This window comes from Xyrauchen texanus, chromosome 22, assembly GCF_025860055.1.
Source record: "Xyrauchen texanus isolate HMW12.3.18 chromosome 22, RBS_HiC_50CHRs, whole genome shotgun sequence".
In the NCBI taxonomy this organism is placed as follows: Eukaryota; Metazoa; Chordata; class Actinopteri; order Cypriniformes; family Catostomidae; genus Xyrauchen; species Xyrauchen texanus.
The window spans coordinates 10,016,846-10,039,578 of NC_068297.1; the positions used below are offsets into that span (position 1 = coordinate 10,016,846).

At 38.1% G+C, this 22,733-nt stretch overlaps 1 protein-coding gene and 1 long non-coding RNA gene across 3 annotated transcripts in view; both read left to right on the forward strand.

Moving 5' to 3' along the window:
• The window catches only part of LOC127662556 (uncharacterized), a 31,465-nt gene extending 20,555 nt beyond the window's left edge, over positions 1-10,910 (forward strand). Inside the window, exons 3-8 of the long non-coding RNA XR_007972899.1 lie at positions 3,464-3,533; positions 8,366-8,420; positions 8,713-8,790; positions 8,941-9,156; positions 9,321-9,481; positions 9,568-10,910. This is a non-coding gene — a long non-coding RNA (uncharacterized LOC127662556). The remainder of the gene's footprint in view (positions 1-3,463; positions 3,534-8,365; positions 8,421-8,712; positions 8,791-8,940; positions 9,157-9,320; positions 9,482-9,567) is intronic.
• Positions 10,911-13,214: 2,304 nt separating this feature from the next.
• LOC127662599 (serine palmitoyltransferase 2-like) overlaps positions 13,215-22,733 on the forward strand; it is a 39,297-nt gene continuing 29,778 nt past the window's right edge. Inside the window, exons 1-5 of one of the 2 annotated variants that reach the window (XM_052153865.1) lie at positions 13,215-13,494; positions 15,572-15,766; positions 16,273-16,427; positions 17,449-17,597; positions 21,803-21,927. In XM_052153865.1, the coding sequence (XP_052009825.1) occupies positions 13,351-13,494; positions 15,572-15,766; positions 16,273-16,427; positions 17,449-17,597; positions 21,803-21,927 (768 nt within the window). In that variant the 5' untranslated portion in view covers positions 13,215-13,350. The remainder of the gene's footprint in view (positions 13,495-15,571; positions 15,767-16,272; positions 16,428-17,448; positions 17,598-21,802; positions 21,928-22,733) is intronic. The other variant, XM_052153866.1, reaches the window with a different exon arrangement.

The window sequence follows — 22,733 nt, forward strand, 5'->3', positions numbered from 1 at the left end:
GGAATATTCCGGGTGCATTACATGTAAAGCTCAATCGACATCATTTGTGGCATAATGTTAATAACCACAAAAATGAATTTCAACTGGTCCCTACTTTCTTAAAAGTCTGTGTTACAGATAAGGTAAACATTCAAATAAGCATCACATTCATTTCATCAAAATGTTGGGGGGACAATAAACATAACAATTCTCAAGAGCAATTTTTGAAGGAGACACCAATGTTTTTTTTTGTTGTTGCCCCATTGGCATTTGTATTTTATTTATTAAACAATTATTTTAAGAATATATCAGTATATTATTTACAATACACATATTTTAATGATATTTTAGGGGGGTCCTGCCTATAATCACATTTCTGCATTTAAAACCTAAAAAAATTATAATATTAAAATGTAAATATTATAATAATTATATTTCTTTAAGTTGTGCAATTTGTCCATCACTATTTGTACTACGGACATGATTGATACCTCAAATTATGTGACTTTATCATGGGAGTTGTTTTATTAATTTTCTAAGCTATTGAAGCTTTAAGTTCCTCTGTGTCCACATCACTGAGGCCATTGCGAAGATGGCAAACCAGCACTTCTTCCTGAGATGGCTGAGGAAGTTTGGAATGAACCACCACAGCCTCACACTGTTCTACACCAGCACTGTAGAGAGCATCCTGACCGGCTGCATCACTGCCTGGTACGGCATCATCACCGCCCTCAACCGCAAAGCCCTGCAAAGTGTGGTGCGAACAGCCAGACACATCATCAGAGGTGAGCTTCCCTCCCTCCAGGACATATTTACCAGGAGGTGTGTGTGATAAAAGCTCGGAGGATCATCAGAGACTCCAGCCACCCGAGTCATGAGCTGCTCTCACTGCTACCATCAGGCAGGCGGTATCGCAGCATCAGGACCCGCACCAGCAGACTTCATGACAACTTCTTCTCCCAAGCAGTCAGACTTTTGAACTCTTGATCCCTCACGATCAACATATATCAGCACTGCACTTTATTAATCTCAAACTGGAGGGTCATAAATTATATTTCTCTGAACAACACGCAGGCAGCTGACTATCAACCGACAGCCTGAATGTCAATACAACCACTATACAACCTTACTGCATATTTATATATATATTATTTTTATTGTATACTGTGTATTTTATTTTGTGTGTATTGTATAATGTACATTGTATATTATTATTTGTATATTGTGTAATTATGTGTATATTAGTTTTGTGAATTGTGTTTTGTAAATATTATGTTTATTGTAAATGGGTATAGGTCTCATAACTGTCATGAATGCTATGTTGCTCGGAACTGCACACAAGACTTTCACCTACTGTTGCACTTGTGTAAACAGGTGAGTGAAAATACAGTGATTTGATTTTGATTTGATTTGAATGACCGATTCAATAGAAGCCCCATAGACTTACATTAAAGGTAGGACTCTAAAGGTAGGTTCCCATATAGGAACCAGAATATAATAGAAACTTGATGGTAGGCTCTTATGACTTGCACCAGTAAACAACCACCTAGCAACACTAGCAACTACAAAGCTATTCCTTAGCAACCACCCAGAACACCTTAGGCCATGTCTCCACACTAATCAGTTGAAGTTTGAAACCTCAGTATGCGGTTATGGGGGCAGTTTCAAAGACTGTTTTCAATGGACGAAAACGACATTCTAGTGTGGATGTCAGGTGAAATCAATGCAAAATCAATGTGTTTTTAAACTATATGGATTAGTGTGGATGTGGCCTTAGCAACAGGATACCAACAATTCTGGATGCCAAAATTCCAAGACTTACATTAAATGGGGTCATATCTTGGGACCAAAATATCTGACAAATTTGAAGATGGACTATTTTGGCATGGGCCAGTAAACAACCACCTGGCCACCAACCAGAACACCCTAGCAACCAAAATGCTAAAAACACCTTAGCAACAGCATAGCAAGGCCCTTGCAACCACTCTAGCATAATAACAGAGAGTTGTGCATGGGCAAGCACCACTTACATTTCTTAAGAATGTAAAAAATCTAATTTTAATAATATTGCTAATGTTAATAGCAGATCTTACAGTGCCATTAGCATAGAGCCATTAGTTTGATACTTGTCAATGCAGTCATTGCCCATTTATATACAAACTGAGCCTGATACATATGTTTTCAGATGTATGTAGTTTCAGATGAAAAATGATCGTGTTGGAGGGGTGACCCCAGTAAATGCAGTGGATGTATGGCACCATAGCTGGATTGATAAGCTCTTATGTGCATGGTGACTAGCAATAAAACTGAAGTTAATTATAAAAACACCCAAAAGAGTCAGGGTAGTTTCATATAACACACCCTGTTTTCATCTCTGCACTGTGATGAAACATGCGTAAGAAAATGGCTACCTTTACTCCATTTCTCTCCTTTTTCTCTCTCCCACTTGCCTTCCTACTCCAATGCTTTTGGAACCAGTAGCCAACATGAATCTAAGCAGACAGAGAGAGAGATATAACGCTTTATTCCCATCAGCTACATTCCTCTTATCACTCCATTCCAGATGCACGTCGGGCAAGAGGCTCCATAATTAGGTGGCGAGATCTCAGTCTCCGATCACTTTGGTACGTTATCAGCTCTGACACCAATCTCCTTGAGTGACATTCTACCCAAACGGTTTTATAAACCATAGTCCAGGATCAGTGTGTGAAAAGTCAATGCAGCAAGAAGATGAAGTGGGGAGGGAGATGAGTGTTTAGAGCAACTGCTTTCCAACAGTTCTTTTTTGTTTCTTTTTCAAATTAAACACAGAGTTGTTCTGTGATAAAAGAAGCAGGAGGAAAGATAAAGGGTTGCTTTTGGAAAAAAAAAAGGGAGGGAGAAATAAAAGGTTTGTGTGTAATGTTTTTGGCAAAGGTTTCTTAGTGGGGCCGTTTAAAATCCTGCTCTGCCTGGAAGGGTAGAGTGAAGATAGTGTGTATGCTGAAACATAAGATCATAAGAGGGTCGACTGAGCATTTGTATAAAAATGTTTTGCAAAATGATGGTTTGACAGTTTGGGGGAAAATAAAACAATCCTCCTTGGGTTTGATTATCCTTAAATCAATATATATATATATTTTTTTTAACAGTATTAAACAGTATTTTTCTTTCTTCTAAACATATCCCATGGATCTCTTTCGTGCATTGGTAATGTCTTCTCAGCATGTGTGACAGCTTATAGAATCAAATAGAACCATAAATGCAGCTATTGTTTAATGCATGCTAAGTGAACTTACAATCTTATATTTCTTAGGAGGCACGAGAGTATGTTTCATTCTTTCATTTATGTATAAAAAAATTCTTAGGCCTTTCCCCAACAAGTTAAAAGTGTATTTACTGTGCTGTAACAGAGGGCACATCCTTCTTGGACTTGTACATTCATGTTCTAACTGGGGCAACATTAAGTTTGGGAGAGGGCATTAACAGGCTTTTCTCTCTGCAGGAAACATAGGGTGTGGTCTCCACTGTGCAATGTGCTGAATCGGGCAAAATCCCCATAATTCCTCCTAGAGGTACTGCAACATCTGTGATGTAAGAGAGACACCAACTGGCCCACTGTGTTCACTCCACCCTATAGTTAAGTTATCTACAGTGTACAGTTTATAGCCACAACATTTTTTTTTTTTTCCTGCACTAGTATGTGTTACTCTAATATGTTGAAATAGATGTATCTCACAATGGCTGTCAAGAACATGTCTGGGTCATATTTGACCCCAAAATCTATATTTATAATACTGTATGTATTATATGATATACAGTTTATGCATAAAGAAAAGGAAACCTATTATAGTACCATTAAGATTTTTGTCACTGCAACATAATTTTTTATAACAATTCTTATAAGCTGCTTTAATGTGAAAAAATACTGTAATATGTCATAAAAGAGAATGGTATATTATTTATCCTAGATATATTATTATAATTTGAAGTATTTACACATTGTAATACTTATAATGCCTTAAATATATGCAGATATTCACCAAAAAAACAAAACAAAAGAAAAACATTGGGTCCAGACTGGAGCATTTCCAGAGAATACAATGAGAAAATTCAAAGCAAACTCAGAGTAAAACATTTAGATACATTACAATATTGATGCAACATGATCACATGAAAATAATGCAACATTTGAAGTAGAGTTAGTAGAGGTTTTAGTAGAGTTTTTTTACAGGGGATATTTTAAATTATTAATAATTAGAAATTATTGAGCAACATATGCTTAACTTGTACCTTTTAAATATTCATGATGGTCTATTCAAATTTTCATTTTTCATTTTTTTTAAAATTTATTTATGGTTTCATGGTTATAAAATATTTGATGAAATAATTTCAAAGATTTACATCTATTTTACTAAAGTTATAGAATAGATAATATATGTATAGATGAATAGTTGTTCTACTTGTTCTTTTAATTATGAATAAATAACTGAGACATGTACTCAAATGTGTGTAGCCTATATAATCAGAATCAGAATGAGTTTTATTGCCAAGTGTTCTCATGTGAACAAGGACTTTTTTTTTGTGCAATATGAGAAACAAGTTCACACAGAACATTACTGTGAGACAGAATATAAAACAAGGTAAGAGTATAATTATACATACAAATAATAGGACATACAGTATAACAGAATGGCATATGTAGAGGTGCAAGTGGTAATGTATGTGCAATGTGGGGGTATATACAGTTATTGAATTAAATATTTCATTATTCCACTATGGGGGAGTCCTGAGGAGGTTTAAATGTTCATGAGGAAAATGGCCTGAGGGTAAAAATCGTCAAGTTCTCTGTAGTGCTGGCGAGAGGGAGTTGGCAGGGTGTGTGGGGACCAGAGTGATTCTACCAGCACGTTTCCTCACTCTGGAGATGTACAGGTCATGAAGGATGGGCAAGGGAGCACCAACAATCCTCTCAGCAGTCCTGACTGTCCATTGTAGTTTCCTTCTGTCTGATTTGGTAGCTGAACCAAACCAGACAGTTATAGATGTACACAGGACAGACTCAATGATGGCTGAGTAGAACTGTGTCAGCAGCTTCTGTGGCAGGTTGAACTTCCTAAACTGGCAAAGGAATTACAACCTCTGCTGAGTCTTCTTCAAAATGGAGCCTATGTGGGTGTCCCACTTCAGGTCCTGAGAGATGGTAGAGGCCAGGAACCTGAATGACTTCAATGTTGCCACAGTTCTGTTCAGGATGGTGAGGGGGAGGAGTGCGGGGGGGTGATTTCTCCTGAAGTCTACTATCTTCCATCTCCACTGTTTTGAGCGTGTTCAGCTCAAGGTTGTTGTGACCGCACCAGATATCCAACCGATCAACATCCCGTCTGTATGGAGACTCATCACCACTGTAGATGAGGCAGATGACCATGTTGTCGTCTGTAAACTTCAGGAGACTGACAGTGGGTGTTTTGGCAGTGCAGTCATTCGTGTACAGGAAGAAGAGCAGTGGAGAGAGAATGCATCCCTGAGGAGCACAAGTGCTAATAGTGAGGGCCCCTGGAGTTTACCCAGTATCACTAGCTGCTGCCTATCTGTCAGAAAGCTGGTGATCCATTGACAGATGGGGTGGGCACAGAGAGCTGGGTCAGTTTGGTTGAAAGAAGGTTAGGCATGATGGTATTGAAGGCTGAACAGAAGTCTACAAATAGGATCCTTGCATAAGTCCCAGGTCTGTTGAGTTATTGCAGGATATAATGCAGTTCCATATTGACAGCATCATCCACAGACCTGTTTGCTTGGTAAGCAAACTGAAGGGGGTCCAGCTGGGGTCCAGTGATGTCCTTCAGGTAGGCCAAAACCAGTCTCTAAAAACGACTTCATGACACCATAGAAATGAGAGCGACATGTCTGTAGTCATTAAGTGCTGTGATTTTGGATATTTTTGGGGGACCGAAATGATGGTGGAGCTTTTGAAGCAGCAGGGAAATTCACACTGCCCCAGTGATCTATTGAAGATCTGTGTGAAGATGGGTGTGGTCAGCGCAGACTTTCAGACAGGCAGGTGAAACACCGTCTTGGACTGAAGCTTTCCTAGTCTTTTGTTTCCGAAAGGCCAGGCACACATCCACTTCACAAATCATAATTCCAAATTGAGTAGCAGGAGAGGGGTTCAATGAGGTGTTGGTGTGTGTGTGATCAGAGCGGGGAGGGGTGTTAGACTGGGCTTTTCAAACCTGCAGTAAAATACATTCAGTTCATCAGCCATTAGTTGACTCTCTACAGAGTGAGGGGGAGGTGTCTTGTACTTGGTGATGCTTTTTAGGCCTTTCCACACAGATACAGGATCGTTGGCTCCTTAGTATGTGTGTTCTTGGCCTGGTTGTACAATGTTTTATCCCCACTTCTGTAAGCATCCTCTATGGCATTATGTCTGAGTTTTCCTGTAAACCACGGTTTATCATTATTGAATTATACAAATTTCCTAGTAGGGATGCACATATCCTTCAGAAACTGATATATGATGTCAAATTATCTGTGAGCTCATCCAGGTCTGTGGCTGCAGCCACAAAAACACTCCAATCAGTGCAGTCAAAGCAGGCTAGTACCGCCGTCCCCAAGCTGTCGGCTATAGGTGCGTCCCACTGGCGGGGATGAAACGTTTGAAACGTTTGAATTCGTCACTCCCATTTCTTGCGAGATGCAATCGACCGCGGCCGGCCGGCAGCAAGCCGCTTTGAAATACAAGGACAGCTTAGACTCTCAAAATCGACCAGCCATGTTGGCTATTATTATTTTTTGCTCCAAAGCCATTAGGGTTTATAACAGATTCTTGACTCTTGATTCCATGATAAGGTAAGGTTTAGGAAATGACATTTAAATTACTTTGAAACTCTGAAGCTATTATACAGTAATATATGTAAAATATATTGAATTATTTATGCACAGGTGAAAATTGTTTACATTTCTTTGATTGATGCACATTGAGACATGCACCAATAAACCAAAAATAATTCCTTTTTGTAAAACTTACTTGGCAATAAATATCTTTATGATTCTGATTAGGTTTTAAAATAGATATTTAATACAGGGTATGAACAATTTAGCAGAATAAATTGATGAAGTTAGACTTTTCACCAATGCCTGACTATCAGTGAACAGTGAAAGACATCGGCAACATGGCCAAAATATCGGGTATACTTTAATTATTTTTTATTAATTTGCAACCATGGTGATATCTATCATTAACATGAAAATCCCTGTTTTGACGTGAAGGATAAACTCAATGAAAAAGCGAAATTATCCTCTGGTTTCACAGTTGCTTGAAATTTCGTTTATGTCTACATTTTTTCCAACCTCGATTTTTTTGTTATTTTACCTTTTACAGGTTTTGCAATTATGACCTGTACAAATGTTTAAGAAAGTGTTAAAGTCCCTGTAAAGGCAATAAAAAAAATCTAAACGCATTATAAATGTTAAAAATGTTTTGCTAAAACACATGACAAAGACTGAACTGTGAAGTTCCGCTGTCGCCATATCTGTTTCCGGTTTACTTGCGCGTCGCCCAAAATGTCTTTTTACTCGATGTCTCCAGAATCTTCCGAAAATACTGCGTCAGCGATGTTCATCGCATTGTTGATGCCTGGTCCCCTGCTCCGACAAGCAAGAGGGACAAGGGCTTTAAACTCTACATATCGAAGTTATCTGCACAACTACAAGGGTAAGTATTTTAATCTAATGTGGTGTGCCGGCAGATAGCGGCTAAGCTAGTTCAGCCACGTGTTCATTTTTAATGTAACGTTAGTATAGAAGCTTGTTTTTCTTAGTTTTAAAGCAGACTGTTTGTTAGTTTTTGTGATAATTGTGATATCAATTATATTAACTTGGTCTCCTCTCAGTTTCTAATAAAGATCAGGACACCGGTGAAGTCACTGTCAGGGCATTGTGTTACAGGTCCATGAGAAAAGCAGATAAACCTCACAGTTTGAGTGTATGGTGAAGCTAGAATTAATAAGACCGCAGTTATAGGCTTGTTACTTTAATAGCCCGATGTTCCTGGGGACTCGGCTAAGGTTATTCATGTTTAATGCAACTCAAATCAAATGAAAACAGTTATTGTAGGCAGATAAGTTTCCCTAGCTGGTCCCCTCTGTGTAAAATGCGTTCTTATTCAAGTTTTCAACTCAGTCATTCGTTTAAGATGCAATCTTGTGTTATAAGTATTAGGCTATCATGATTATACAGTGAGCAAGCTATATAAATAAGTATTTAATATAATAAAAGTGTAGAGCAACAACCGAGGGTGTAAGGTAAAGGCTGGATATTGTAGATTTATTACAATATGTTGCATGTTTGAATTAAAATACCTGTGGATATGCAACTTCCCACTAATGAAAGTTTTATTCAAAAGGAGCACACTCTACAAAGGCCTGACTGGAGATTTGCCTGATCTATCCGTCCTTCAGGTGAGTAGGGATATAACAATAGCACATTTCACTGTACAGTATGATATATCAACCAAAATCTGTATACCAATATTTAATTTTCTTTTTCCTCCCTTTTACAAACAAATATTCTGCTTCAAAGAAAAAAATGAAATTGATATTATCATAAGGGTTCTTCATTATGAACTTGTATGCCATGCATAACATACTGTGGATAGAAATTACAGGGAAAGTTACTGGTATGATAATTGTGGTTATATTATATTACTATTATATTTAGTGTATTGCTAATCAATATATTGTTACATCCCAGATGACAGCGGCTCGCTTCATGAGCAGGTGAAGCAAGTTGGGACAATGTTGAAGACATTTGCTCGCACTGGGCAATCAGGTACAACTTGCAAACAACACCTGTGGTTGTTGGTTTAATTCCCACTGGGGCCACCTGTACATGTAGTAGACCTAGATATAAATGTCATAGTTTAGTAGTTGAAGGACCAGGACTGACTACTTTATTCTTTTATTCTGGGAACCCCTGTAGGTGCAGATCAAACCCTAATGCTGCGACGTCTTGGAATTTGGCGATGTTGTGCGTAGCATGGACGACAAAATGCTATGCTGCAACGTTTCAGTGCCAATGTGTCTGTTGGAGAGTTATCCCTGCCAGGGGATCTGTTACTCCCCCCTAGACACCCAGGAAGATTTGGCATTGCTTGACAACAGTTTGAGGCAGGATAAAGAGCTCCAGCAACGATTTGTAAGTGTGCCGATTTCGTTTATAACGCCATAGGGTAATCTAAAAAGTAAAATTAAGATCGTACACTGCATATTCTACAGTCTGAATCCACAGCCTGTCACATTTTAAATTTATGAGAAGCTTCAGAGAAATGTAATTTGTAACATGTTTTTTTGTATTTTCAGCTTCGGTTTTTGGCAATCAAATGTGGGAGGCACCTAAAGACAACCGTGTGGCTGAATGCTTCAGAGTATCTTCTCTAATCACCTTTCCATCAATACAACCTGGACTGGTGTAGGGGATAAAGCATGTTTTAGAGACATGTTCCTGAAGGCCATTGTTCAAAGTAAGTTGGATATTTTTTTATATTTAAGTAGATGTGTATGACCTTATTACCATTCAAATGGAATGACAGATCTTTATTTTCTACAGGAGCCATCCGGAAGAACCCGGCAACCCAGGATGCCACTGATGAGGCGATCCAGGTTAACGTTACGCGTTACCTGAAAGGAGCATCTGAACATGAAGGTGGAAAAGGCCGCACAGCTGAGAGGGACCCACAGCCGACCCCTTAAACCTAGGCTGACTACTGACACCCCAGCATCACTGACAACTGGAACCCTTTCTTTATCCTGCAGTCAGTAACATCAAGACCCCTAAAAAAGCCTGCTAAAAGTGTCAGACTACACTCACCCAATCCACACAGTTCACTGTGGAAATTGCTCTTTTTTTTTTTTTTTTTTTCTCTCGTGTCCCTGCTTTGAGGGCAGCTCCTTGGATGAATATGGGATGGTTTGTGCTTTTATACAGGTGCACGAGGAATCACTGAAGATATGCTAATTTGCACTGCCTCATTCTGGAGGTCGGGGAAAACCGGTGATTCTTAGCCCACAACGCCACACAGTCCCCAACCTCTCCAGACATTCTGATTGGCTGTGTTCTCTATAGCCAGATTTTCTGCTGTTAATTATATTTATTCCCACTTGTTGGCATGTGTAAGTTGAATGTCAAAATGTATATTATACCTGTTATCCTGCACATTCCTTTATACCAAAGATCACAATTATTTCATATACAATTTGCTGCTTATTTCATTGTTACAGTGCTTAACTATTCTATTTTTAAATATAGCTTGTAAATCCTAGATTATACATCTAATACTTGATATTTGCACATTATCTGGTATCAAATATTCTACTTACCGTGACTTTAGTATTGGCTTATTTCATTCCATCAGTGCTTAACAATTCTATTATAGTTTGTAAATCCTATTTCATACCTCTGATACTTGATATTGCACATTAACTAGTACCAAAAATTCTACTTTCATTCCATCACAGTGCTTAACTGTTATTCTATTGTTACATATAGCTTGTAAATCCTTGTGCCACAGTCAGCATTGCAGTTGGTATATTCTACTCCAGAGCTTTACTCTAAATTATTACCACTTAACCTATTGTTAGAAATGACTTGTAAATATGATGTTATACCTCAATTTATTTGGTATCCTGCACTTTCTTTGGTACCATATATCCTCATTGCTTGTGTTTACTGGTAATTCTTTTCATCCCAGAGCTGACCTCTTTATATTATTAACAATTATTGTAAGTGTTACAATAGTGGTTTTTTAAAAAAAAAAAAAAAGAAATTGGAAACCTGCATGTTCTTTTGTGTGTGTGTATATATAATGTTTGTATTTTTCTGTTATTTATATTTCAGTGATCTGACATCTTGTTTCAATGACAGTTACTGTACTTTGAAATGTGGAATTAAAACGCCAAATGGAAATTTGTCTGGTTCGATCAATCATTATTCTTGATAAACTGCATGCTATAAATATATATATATATATATATATATATATATATATATATATATATATACAATAAGCGGCGACAGATCGCTCGAAAAGCGCTTGCCTCCGACGGTCCGCCCGATATAACGGCGGCGGAGCGGCGGCTGGCCAGCAGGCCGTCCGCGTATCGAAGGCGGTAGGAAGGCGGCTGCCGCTTTTAAAAAGCGGCTGCCGCCGGCGGACCGCCGTCAAACGTGTTTGCGATATCGCCATTCTGCCGCTTCTGCTGCCGGCACACCGCCAGCGGACCGCCGACTTATTGCTATCTGGGTAGTTCAAGCTCTGCTTCATTGGTCCATCTCCTTACAGTCCTTACTACAGGCTTTGCTGATTTTAGTTTCTGCTTGTAGGTCAGGAGAAGATGAACCAGACAGTGATCAGAGAGTCTTAAAGCTGCACGTGGGACAGAGTGATATGCATCCTTTACAGTGGTGTAGCAGTGGTCCAATATATTTCTTTCTCTGGAGGGGGATGTGATATGTTGTTTATATTTTGGCAGTTCACGGGTGAGGTTAGCTTTATTAAAATCTCCCAGAATAATGATAAGAGAGTCCAGGTGTTGTTGCTCTGTGTCTGTGATGTGATCAGCCAGCTGCTGCAACTCTGCATTCACATGTTTGTTGCGGAATATAAACACTCAACAAAATAAATTAGGTAAACTCATAGGTAACGTTCGTATTGTAACAAATAAACATACAAAGCATGGCAGCCCCTCAGCACACTAGAGCAGATGGAAAAAAACATTGCCGTTTATAAAGCGCTGCATCCAGGGACATCCGGGTCCCCACGCAAGTGCGAGGTTTGCATGGTGGTTAAAACCGCTGCTGCACGCACAGATTCTCCTCCCCCTTCATATCTGACACAGCAGTTTTAATTCATGCTACACCAGTTTGGTTTAAATATACCATAATTTTCACAATCTTTAACTGTGCATCTTGAAATATTAAGTGTTATAATTAAAATATACATTTATCAAATTTCAACAATATAATGGAAAGTGCTCCGCTGTAATACAGCTGCGCAGAGACAGCGCTCTGAAGTAATGTGTGAGCAGGACATTCCATTTTACAAAAATATCTTCCTTCTATTCCTCTGTCCTCCTTTCCTTTCCTTCCATCCTTTCCTTGTTTCCTAAGTGGGTGGAGCAAGGAAACGAAGAAATGAAGCAAGGACAGAAAACGAGGATGTGCAATTTCAGAAATGAGAAGCACCCTCAGTATTCTCAGTTTTTCCCCTATGGCTGAATGTAACAGTAGCTTGAATATTCATATTTATGTACATTATAACAGAAAACAGGAAATGGATACAATCTTTGTGCTAATCTTAGTCTTGTTCATTCCTTCTAGCAGCCAGCTGCGCGGAAGTGTAACTCCCTTTTTAAAGGGCAACTATTATGCCTCTTTTTACAAGATGTAATTTAAACATCCCCTAGATGTCCCTAGAATGTGTCTGTGAAGTGTCTGCTCAAAATACCATACATATAATGTATTATAGCATGTTGAAAATGGCAATTTTTGGGTGGAAATAAAAACGAGCTGTTTTTTTGTGTGTGTGTCTTTAAATGCAAATGAGCTGGTGCTCCCCACCTCATATCCAGAATAGGGTGGAGTTTTGACATCTCTGCTTCAGATAATTAGACATCATGAGCAATATGACTGACAGCGAAAACAGTGGTGTTCAGCCCTATATGTTTGAACCATAGTCAGACACTGATTAGGGAGAGACTCCGTCAGGATTAACAACTTTGAGAATGAACCAGGAAGTTTCCGAATGGTTATTTGATCAAATTATTTATTTGTTGTAGAGTTTTTTCAGCAGGTTTGCTACAATGGATGAGCAACACAAACATTGTACCAATACACAATACTGTTCCAATGTTCACTATGTGCTATAACGAAACAACACACAAAAAAACATGTCCTTCGGCAGTGTCCTCAACAGTCTTGGGTAGAGCCTGTACAAAGTGACATCACTTTGTACAGAATCTGCAAACTGCTTGTCCTGAGACAATGCTTACAATTAATGGGATTATATAAAAGGACTGGGTGGATTTTTATCATTATAGGGTGGTTGTGTTCACACACTGCCAACACACATTTATATTCAAACACCATGTAAAAGTGAACTTTGCATAATAGGTCCCCTTTAAGATCGGTTGGAACCTCATGAACCACGCCCACCCTGAGAAATTGGCGCTCTGAATGGCTGACGCGGCAAGCCGGAGGCGATGATTTCCGGTGTGAGGAGGCTAGAATTTCAGGGGGGGGTTTCTATCGTCGTAGCACAAACGGACCACCGACTCTTTTTCCATCGTTTTTGTCTTCATGCAGCGGATCGCATGAGTTTGATCTTAGATAAGTATGACTGAGAGCTATAAGAATGAGGATAGTCATGCAGCCAATGGTGTTAAACCAGGAAGAAATGGCATCGTGAAGAATCATCATAATAATTGTGATCATCAGTATCAACAACAGGACAAGAAGGTGAGATCAGCATCACGCATTGTGAGTCATCCATATGTATTGTTTCCTATCTACGTGTGTGTTATGCTATCTGATGATTATGCAAGGCAACACAACGCTGTTCTCAATACTGACAATAGTGTACTGCAACACTATGGCGTGATTTTGTCATTTTAATGGCATGCTCACGTGTGTAAAGTAAATCATGGCAGCCAGTTGAGATGTAGACGTAGTCCAGATGATGTTTTATGACTCCTGATCATCACAGCACCAGAAACATTGTTATCTAACTAAAGATTAGATTTGCACAAGTAGAATTTGGGATGGATAAACTGTGTTGATCTAGAAATGTTAATATGCAGCTTCAATGTATATTTGTAATGGATTAAGTCAAATACAACAACTTTGGTGCCATAAATTGTAAAGCAGTCTTGTGGAAGTGACTGGAAGCAACTCATGATTCAGGTTAGAGGTCCAGGAATTTGTCATGTGGCTTTTGTACAGCAAGTGTTTTCAGTGGACGACTGTTTGGATTAATTTAAGATACGTATTTTGTTATCATCATAACTCTTTTGTTTATAATTAAACTAAACTCTGTTTAACTCTTATAGTCTATCTAAAGTCCATAGACTTGTGTTTTATTGCACACTCCACTAGGATGTTAGTAGTGCATGACTAGTCACATGTGCCTGCTAATCAAAGGGTTTTGAATGCACCACTTGATCTGTTAGGGCCAAATCTAAGTGTAGTGATGTACACCGAGCAGAAAAAGTATTTGCACACTTAAACATGTTTGAATGTCTTCTCATTTGACATCAAAATATCAAAAAAGTGGCATTTATTTTAAAGGAATATAGCACAAACTCACTTTTCTAGCAAAACATTTGGCAGAAAGAAGTTTGGAGGCTTTAGATTATTAAATGCATATGTCAAGTATTTGGACACTTTCTGGTTGTCAGACTTTTAGTGGAACTGTTCATAGTTAATGTGATGAACTACAGCTGTAGTTACTCTCCTTGGACCCATGTGCAAACACTCTTGCATTATTTGATCGTGGATCTGATACTTTTATTTTATATTTTGTAAATATTGCTATCAATGCAGTGCAATTCAGAAGTTTTTTTAAGGAATAGTTCACCTTACAATGACAATTGTCTCATCATTTACTCACCCTCATGCAATCCCGTATTACTTTCTTCTGCAGAACACAAATAAAGTTTTTTAGAGTAATATCTCAGCTCTATTGCTCCATACAATGCAAGTCAACAGTGTCCAAAACTTTGAAGCTCCAAAAAGCACACAAATGCAGCCTAAAAGTAACCCATATGACTCCAGTTGATAATTCCATGTCTTCAGAAGGTAAATTAATGGTTTGGTTGAGAAACAGATCAATATTTAAGTCCTTTTTTGCTATTAATTCTCCTGCCTGCTTAGTATGTGGCAATATGCACAATGAATGCAAATTCTGAAAACAAGAACAACAACTCTTAGTGGAGAAGAGCGATGTGGAGGGCTATTTGAATGTGGAGATTTGTAGTAAAAAGAGGACTTAAATATGAATCTGTTTCTCACCCACATCTATCATAGCATTTCTGAAGACATGGATTTAACCATTGGAGTCTTATAGATTACTTTTATGCTGCCGTTTATGTGCTTTTTTTTTCTCTTCAATTTTCATTTCTGGGTGAACTATTCCTATAAGTGTGTCCTAAGTGTTCATAATTGTCCAAATACTCTTTGGGGCACTGTATGTTATCCAAGCTGTGTCTATTATTATCCTTATGTAAACATAGCAAAACAAGTTTTGTATTTGTGTAAGGCATAGATTAGGGATCAGAGTGAATATATTTTTAAAGTTTAGTCCGATGGTGATTTTGGATTAAGTTTCATGCATTCACACACTTTGCAAATTAGTTGGCTTTTGCTTTATAAGAGTATCTACAGTATGAAGTTTCTTCATTTTTAAATGCATGCCTACACTGCTCCTGTGCTAAACCACTGAAATAACACCAAAGCATCCATTGTTCTGTCACGCAAGGGCATTTTACAAGTCTTACAATTAGTTACCGCAATGTGATGATACCATGACTACAGTGTTTTCATGGTTTTTGGTTTACAGGTTTACCATGCTGCCTGCAATGGAGAAAAACACCGCAAGCCGTTCTTTGAGTCCTTTGAGGAAACTCCCATGTTGGTTGCAGTGCTTACATACATGGGCTACGGCATCCTTACAATCTTCGGATATCTTCGAGATTTCATGAGGGAGTGGAAAATAGAAAAATGCCATATAGCCAGTGAAAGGGAAGAGCAAAAGGTAAACATTGTCCAGTGTGGCTTGTGAAAAAAAATTAAGAATTAAGCTATTTATTATCAACTAAGTTGTTTAGAATAAAACTCCCTGGCAGCTGCATGATAGAGGGAAACACTGTTAGATTTGCAAGACTTTATTGCTCAATAATAACAAAAGCATGTTGAAAGATGATGATGATGACATTTCAGCTTGTATTCATTTACTGGAATTGACTGCTAAGTGAAAGTGTATAATGCTTTGTTTCAAAATGATAATTAATTGTTAGAAGTTGGAAAGGACGAGGGAATTTTGTCAGAGGAAGGAAGTTGTGCAGTTTGCCGTTATAGTAAAGTACCTCAGGGCACTGAAAGTTTGTGCTTTATTTTGGTGTACGCCCACAATTTAAGGATGTTGTTCTTCCTTATATTGGATTCCAGAACAATTGAGAGTTTACAAAAATAAGGAGTTGTTTTCACTATGCGTAATAAAAATGTCAAGCATGCAAATCTGTTCCTGTTTATTTTCTCAAGGACTTTGTTCCACTTTATCAAGACTTTGAGAATTTCTACACAAGGAATTTCTACATGAGGATCCGTGACAGCTGCAACAGGCCCCTTTGCAGTGTTCCTGGTGCCATGTTTGACCTTGTCGAACAAACTTCTAATGATTACAACTGGACCTTTCAGTAAGTAGGCTGTCTTAGGGGATGTTCAGACCAAACACTGTAAGTCCAACACATTTTTGTGGTAAAAAGCTAGACGCAGTGAATAGAACATAACGCAGGTGTTTCGAGATACATTTTTAAAAGTTGAATGTCTTTACTCTTCATATGAAAACGTGGTGTTCCGGTGCAATATGCAGAAGAAACAGTGAGATGTGGCACAATGAACAAAGACATCTGTCTAGCTCATGTTTACATAGAAAACTTGATAAAATAGTACAGATGGACACAAAAAGCTACTACAGAAAAATAGACTTCATGACTGTTTTACCTTTAAATACATTGGTTATAATAATCAAAATTAGGGCTGAGCAATATGGACATAAATGATAGATGATTGGCCATTTCTTTGTGATATTTATTTTTTTCTTTATTCACCTTCCCGATTTCTGTTCTGTTCTCTTACTTATTTAAAAAAACATTTTGCACAGCCTTTCAATAGCGACATCTCTTCTGTATACAAATGATGTGCACCAATCAGAATGGTAATTTGAACACCATAGAATTCTGAGGAAAAAAACAAAAATAATAACAGCTTGCTGCGATTTAGAAATTGCTCATATTGCAATTTCATTGTGTTTTATTTATTTTTAAAGGTGCACTCAGTAACTTTTTGTTTGTCAACTTGGACTTACAGTGGCACCTAGTGGTGTGGATGCAGCATCATTCAAATTCAGTAGTTTTCAGTTACAGATGGCATTGTAGAAATGTACTATTCACAATCAGGCATGATTAATCCAAGAGTGAAAGTGTCCAATAACAAGATGGTTACTGAGATGTTAAAAACTTAAAGTGCACCTTTAAGTGTAATCAAACACTTCTGAGATCAAAGTCATGTTCAAGCCTGCATGCATGAAACACTCTAAAGTAAAATGACTTTTCTATTCACTTAGGTTGCATGAAAGCAGGTCTCTAATCTTCAGTCTAGTCTAGGCAAATCTAGGTGTTGGTTTGTTTTGTTTAAAAAAACATTGTTCTTTTTCAGATACACTGGACGAGTGGTGAAGGATGTGATAAACCTGGGCTCGTATAATTACCTGGGCTTTGCAGAGAACACAGGCTCTTGTGCTGCTGCTGCTGGAGAGGTGACCGTGAAGTGTGGGGTGGGTGTGGCCAGCACCAGGCAAGAAATGGGTGAGTGTTCAATGGTTACCTTTGCCTTTTGGGAATTAAAGAGACATGGGTCCATTTAGTCGTGCTTGCTAAGGCATACTTATGACTCAAGTCATATCTACGAACCAGAATATCAAAGAGGTTTGGGGTGGGCTCTTTTAACTTCAGCAGTAAATATATCCTTGCAATCACCTAGAACACCTTAGTGACCGCATAGAAATAAACTAAAATCACTCTGAACTTTAGCAACCACAAAGCAAACACCATTCAAATCAGCCAGACTGTGTTAAAGGTGACGTATGTAACATCTCTGTTATCACAGCCTAATATGCAGAGACCACTATAATTTAGCCATTCATAGGTTGATATTCTCAAACTGTGAACACTGTCTATGGCGCTTTGAAAATTGTTCTGTTTGTTTTGAGAAACCCGCCCCAACAACTTTTCTCAACCAATGGCGTCAGCTGGCGGCTGGACTATCTCTTTGTTTGACCAATGGCAGATGGGGGGCATTTTCTTCATGTACTTCAGCTTTAATCTTGTCAAATGCAATGGAGATACTTCAGTAATTCAGTTGCTGATTATTTTGTATTGTTTACTATTACAGAAACCTTGCATATGTCTACTTGGTGAGCAATCATTAATAGCTTCAATAACACCTGCATGCCTCTGGAATTCTCTAAAGTGTACAGTGTTGAGGCGAGTGTTTAATTCACTGGAAAAATAATGCCTAGATGAAAACAAAACCCTCTTATATGTAGTTCCTTAGTGGAGAAATTAAACCTTGAAAAGAGCTAGACTCAGTTGGGGTGTGTATCATCCTCTGGCTTTACAATATATGTACATATGCCAATAGAATTAAGCTATATACGGTTAGCATATGTGTACGTAGTATATACAGTATGTTCTGTATATAGTATGTGTAAGACAGGTCATGTGTTCAAGTAAGAAGTCAATAGAAATGATTAGTTGTTTTTGTCTGGCTTATGTGGACATACCACATTGAGGGACAGGGTGAGGACAGCAGCCAGGCATGCATTTCAGATGAGCAGGTAAGAATTTGAATTTTCTGAGGGAAGAATGTTTCATATAAAACACAATACAAATGTTTAAGAGTATGTTATGAAAGTGAATGTATTTGTGAATTTAATTTATCTGTGCATTAGTTAAAACACTTATGCATGTGAGGTGTCTTGTTCATAAATGCTTAGAGACTCACAGTCCTGTTGTCATTATTATAGCTTAAACTTACATTATTTCTCAGCGTTTAGGGAATAATAATGACATTTAGAGAGATAGATAAACTCAGCAAAAAAGAAACTGCCCTTTTTCAGGACAATCTATTTTAAAGAAAAGAAAAAAAAATAATCCAAATAACTTTACAGATCTTTATTGTAAAGGGGTTAAACAATGTTTTCCATGCTTGTTCAATGAACCATAAATAGTTAATGAACATGCACCTGTGGAACGGGTGTTAAGATACTAACAGCTTACAGACGGAAGGCAATTAAGGTCACAGTTATAAAAACTTAAGACACTAAAGAGACCTTTCTACTGACTCTGAAAAACACCAAAAGCAAGATGCCCATGGTCCCTGCTCATCTGTGTGAACGTGCCTTAGGCATGCTGCATGGAGGCATGAGGACAGCAGATGCGGCCAGGGCAATAAATTGCAATGTCCGTACTATGAGACTGTACGCTGCTAGACAGCGCTACAGGGAGATAGGAAGGACAGCTGATCGGGCTCGCAGTGGCAGACCATGTGTAACAACACCTGCACAGGATCGGTACATCTGAATAGCACACCCGTGGGACAGGTACAGGATGGTAACTGCAACTGGGCATGTAGGACTGTTATAAGGCAGGTTCTAATGTCGCCTATGGGCACAAGCCCACCTTCACTGGACCAGACAGGACTGTCAAAGGAATGAGCGTTACACCAAGGCCTGTACTCTGGAGCGGGATCGATTTTGAGGTGGAGGGCCCATCAAGGTCTGGGTTGTGTGTCACAGCATCATAGGACTGAGCTTGTTGTCATTACTTGCAATCTCAATGCTGTGCGTTTACAGGGAAGACATCCTCCTCCCTCATGTGGTACCCTTCCTGCAGGCTCATCCTGACATGACCCTCCAGCATGACAATGCCCCCAGCCATACTGCTCGTTCTGTGCATGTTTTCCTGCAAGACAGGAATGTCAAGAGTTTTGCCACGGCCAGCGAAGAGCCCGGATCTCAATACCATTGAGCACGTCTGGGACCTGTTGGATCGGAGGGTGAGGGCTAGGGCCATTCCCCCCAGAAATGTCGGGGAACTTGAAAGTGCCTTAGTGGAAGAGTGGGGTAACATCTCACAGCAAGAACTGGCAAATCTGATCCAGTCCATGAGGAGGAGATGCACTGTGTTACTTAATACAGCTGGTGGCCACATGTTAATGACCGTTACTTTGTTCAGGGACACATTATTCCATTTCTGTTAGTCACATGTCTGTGAAACTTGTTCAGTTTATGTCTTAGTAAATCTTTTTATGTTCAAATATTTTCACACGTTAAGTTTGTTGAAAATAAAAGAAGTTGAAAGTGAGAGGATGTTTCTTTTTTGCTGAGTTTAGATAGAGAAATGAGAGAAGCAGAGGGAAATTAAGCAAGGAAACTGCAGATGTTACACATTTTTTTTATTTTCCCCTAAAGCAAAAAAACAAAAAATGTTACAGAGAAGCACTTTTCAATTATTCATACAGTTTAATACATGGTTTTTGTCATTTTGCACATTATATTCAAATAAAATATGTTGTTTTTGTTGACTAAAATTACAGTATATTAGGGCTGGGTGATATGAAAAATAAATAAAATATTTTTTTGGTTGTTTCAAACTTTAAAGATAATTTACGATTCTAAATCCTTCATTTTAAAAGTATTTTTTTTAAAGTAACTCCAGGGTGATTCAAATAACATGTTCCTTATTAGAATTCAAGGCAACCTGGTTAGTTTTTTCATTATAGAAAACAGAAATGCACAAAAAAGTGCAACATTTGTCAACAGCATAAAAGTAAAATTAAAATCTATTTATTTAAAGTAACACTGATGTTCAAAAATAATAGTTTAAAATAAGAACTACAAAATACCTCCAAGCCAATTTAGGTATTATTTATATCTAAATCAAGTCCATGTAGAAAGTTGTCTAGAAATAATTTTTAGTATGTCAAATCAATTTTTATGTTTAACCAAAAACACTTGCAGATAGAGTCCAGATATCAGAAAAATGTCAGTCTAGTTGAAAACGCAAGAAGCAAATAGTTATTGTGTAAGCTGGTGTAAACATGCATGATGGACGAAGTCTACTTGCAATCAGTAAATATTCTACTTAAAAATGGAAATATTACCGGCTTTTATCTCAGTCTCAGTGTTGTTAACCTATGTTACATTGGAGCACGCAGCCACGCAGATTTCCACACAAGCACATTTCCATGAACATTTGTTTTTTTTCTTTTATATTCAGCCATTGGTGGATTGACAGTGTATCTTACTACAGTGTCTGCTAATATTTTATGCAAAACCTCAATTCCATGATTGAAAATACATAACTTGAAAAAAATCGCCCAGCTCTACAGTATATGCCATTTTAGTCAAATTCATCAAAAGACTAAAACAAATTTTTAATCATGTGAAAATGAACACTGCATTTAGAAAACCCTAGCAATGGCTTAGCAAATACTGGAAAAGTGGCCTGGCTATCTCCATTGTGGCGGCATGTTTTGCATGAGCAAACAACTCACATATTCTTCACAAACTATAAAAAGTAACTGTGACAGGGATGTAATCTTTGGTTGGGCACTTGTATGTTTAACAATAACGTTTATTGCTTCGTCATCAATCCAGGGGGCAGATTGCCCCATGATTGTTTTGATCAGTCAGGGCAGGGGCATCAGAAGTTTTTTGAGGGGGCTTGAGGCAAATCTAGGGGGGCAATGCCCCTCTTGCCCCCCATTAGACCCAGCCTTGAACTGTAATAAAAATAAAAGACGAAGTAGATAAAGTGTTAAATATTGGGTTAAACACAATTGCACCACTAAGTTCTAAATAGAGACTCAAGTTATGATGCCAAGAAATTTGTAGGAGCTTTCAAGGAAGATTTTGAAATATACACGCATGTGAGTTTCTTTAGCTATTGTTTACAGTAAAGTGAGTGTTTGTTTGCTTAAGCTGATTTCTTTTGTGTGATTTGCTTAGGTAACCTTGACAGACATGAAGAATTGGAGAAGCAAATGGCCTCATTCCTGGGTGTTGAGTCAGCCATGGTTTTTGGCATGGGATTTGCAACCAACTCCATGAACATTCCTGCATTAGCTAGCAAGGTTTGTATGCAGTTTTATTTCCTCAGTGTCTCTCTCATACTCTGCTTCTCATCTAACCGGGTGTGATAAATCACCAAGGATCCCTCCTTGACCTGTCAGTGCATGTTTAAATTATTCATAAGTGGTTTGTGAATTTTTTTCAATGTTGGTTTAAGCACTTTGTGTATATATATCATGTTCTATCACTAATGCAGATAGAGGAGGGCACTATAATGGTATAGAAAACCCCTCTGATCCAACACACAGTTTGTGTAGCTCACACAATGGAGTACTCTTGATGAGGCACAAAATTGCCACAGGAAACGTGCTCAGCTGCAAGCCCACCATTTCAAAACCTCACTTCCTGTTGCAGAGTTGGTCTATTTATTTAATGCTAAAACAACAATCTAGCTTTCTCAGTTATACATTATGTGATTAAAACGGAATTTAAAGGTTGCCTATTACTAAGAAAACCAAGCATTAAATCATGTTTTTGCTAATCAAAAATTAAAAAGTTTAAAGTATTAATAAAAAATTTTTTTTTCTAAATGATTTACACTCACATGATATGAAGAATTTAGTCATCAGTCTGTGAAAAAGCTGCTTTATTTTACATACTGTATGGTGCTGGGTGCACATTTTTGAGCGGCGCCATATACAGTCAGGTCCATAAAAATTGGGACATCGACACAATTCTAATCATTTTGGCTCTATACACACCACAATGGATTTGAAATGAAACGAATACTGCTTTAACTCCTTTAACTGCAGACTTTCAGCTTTAATTTGAGGGTATTTACATCCAAATCAGGTGAACGGTGTAGGAA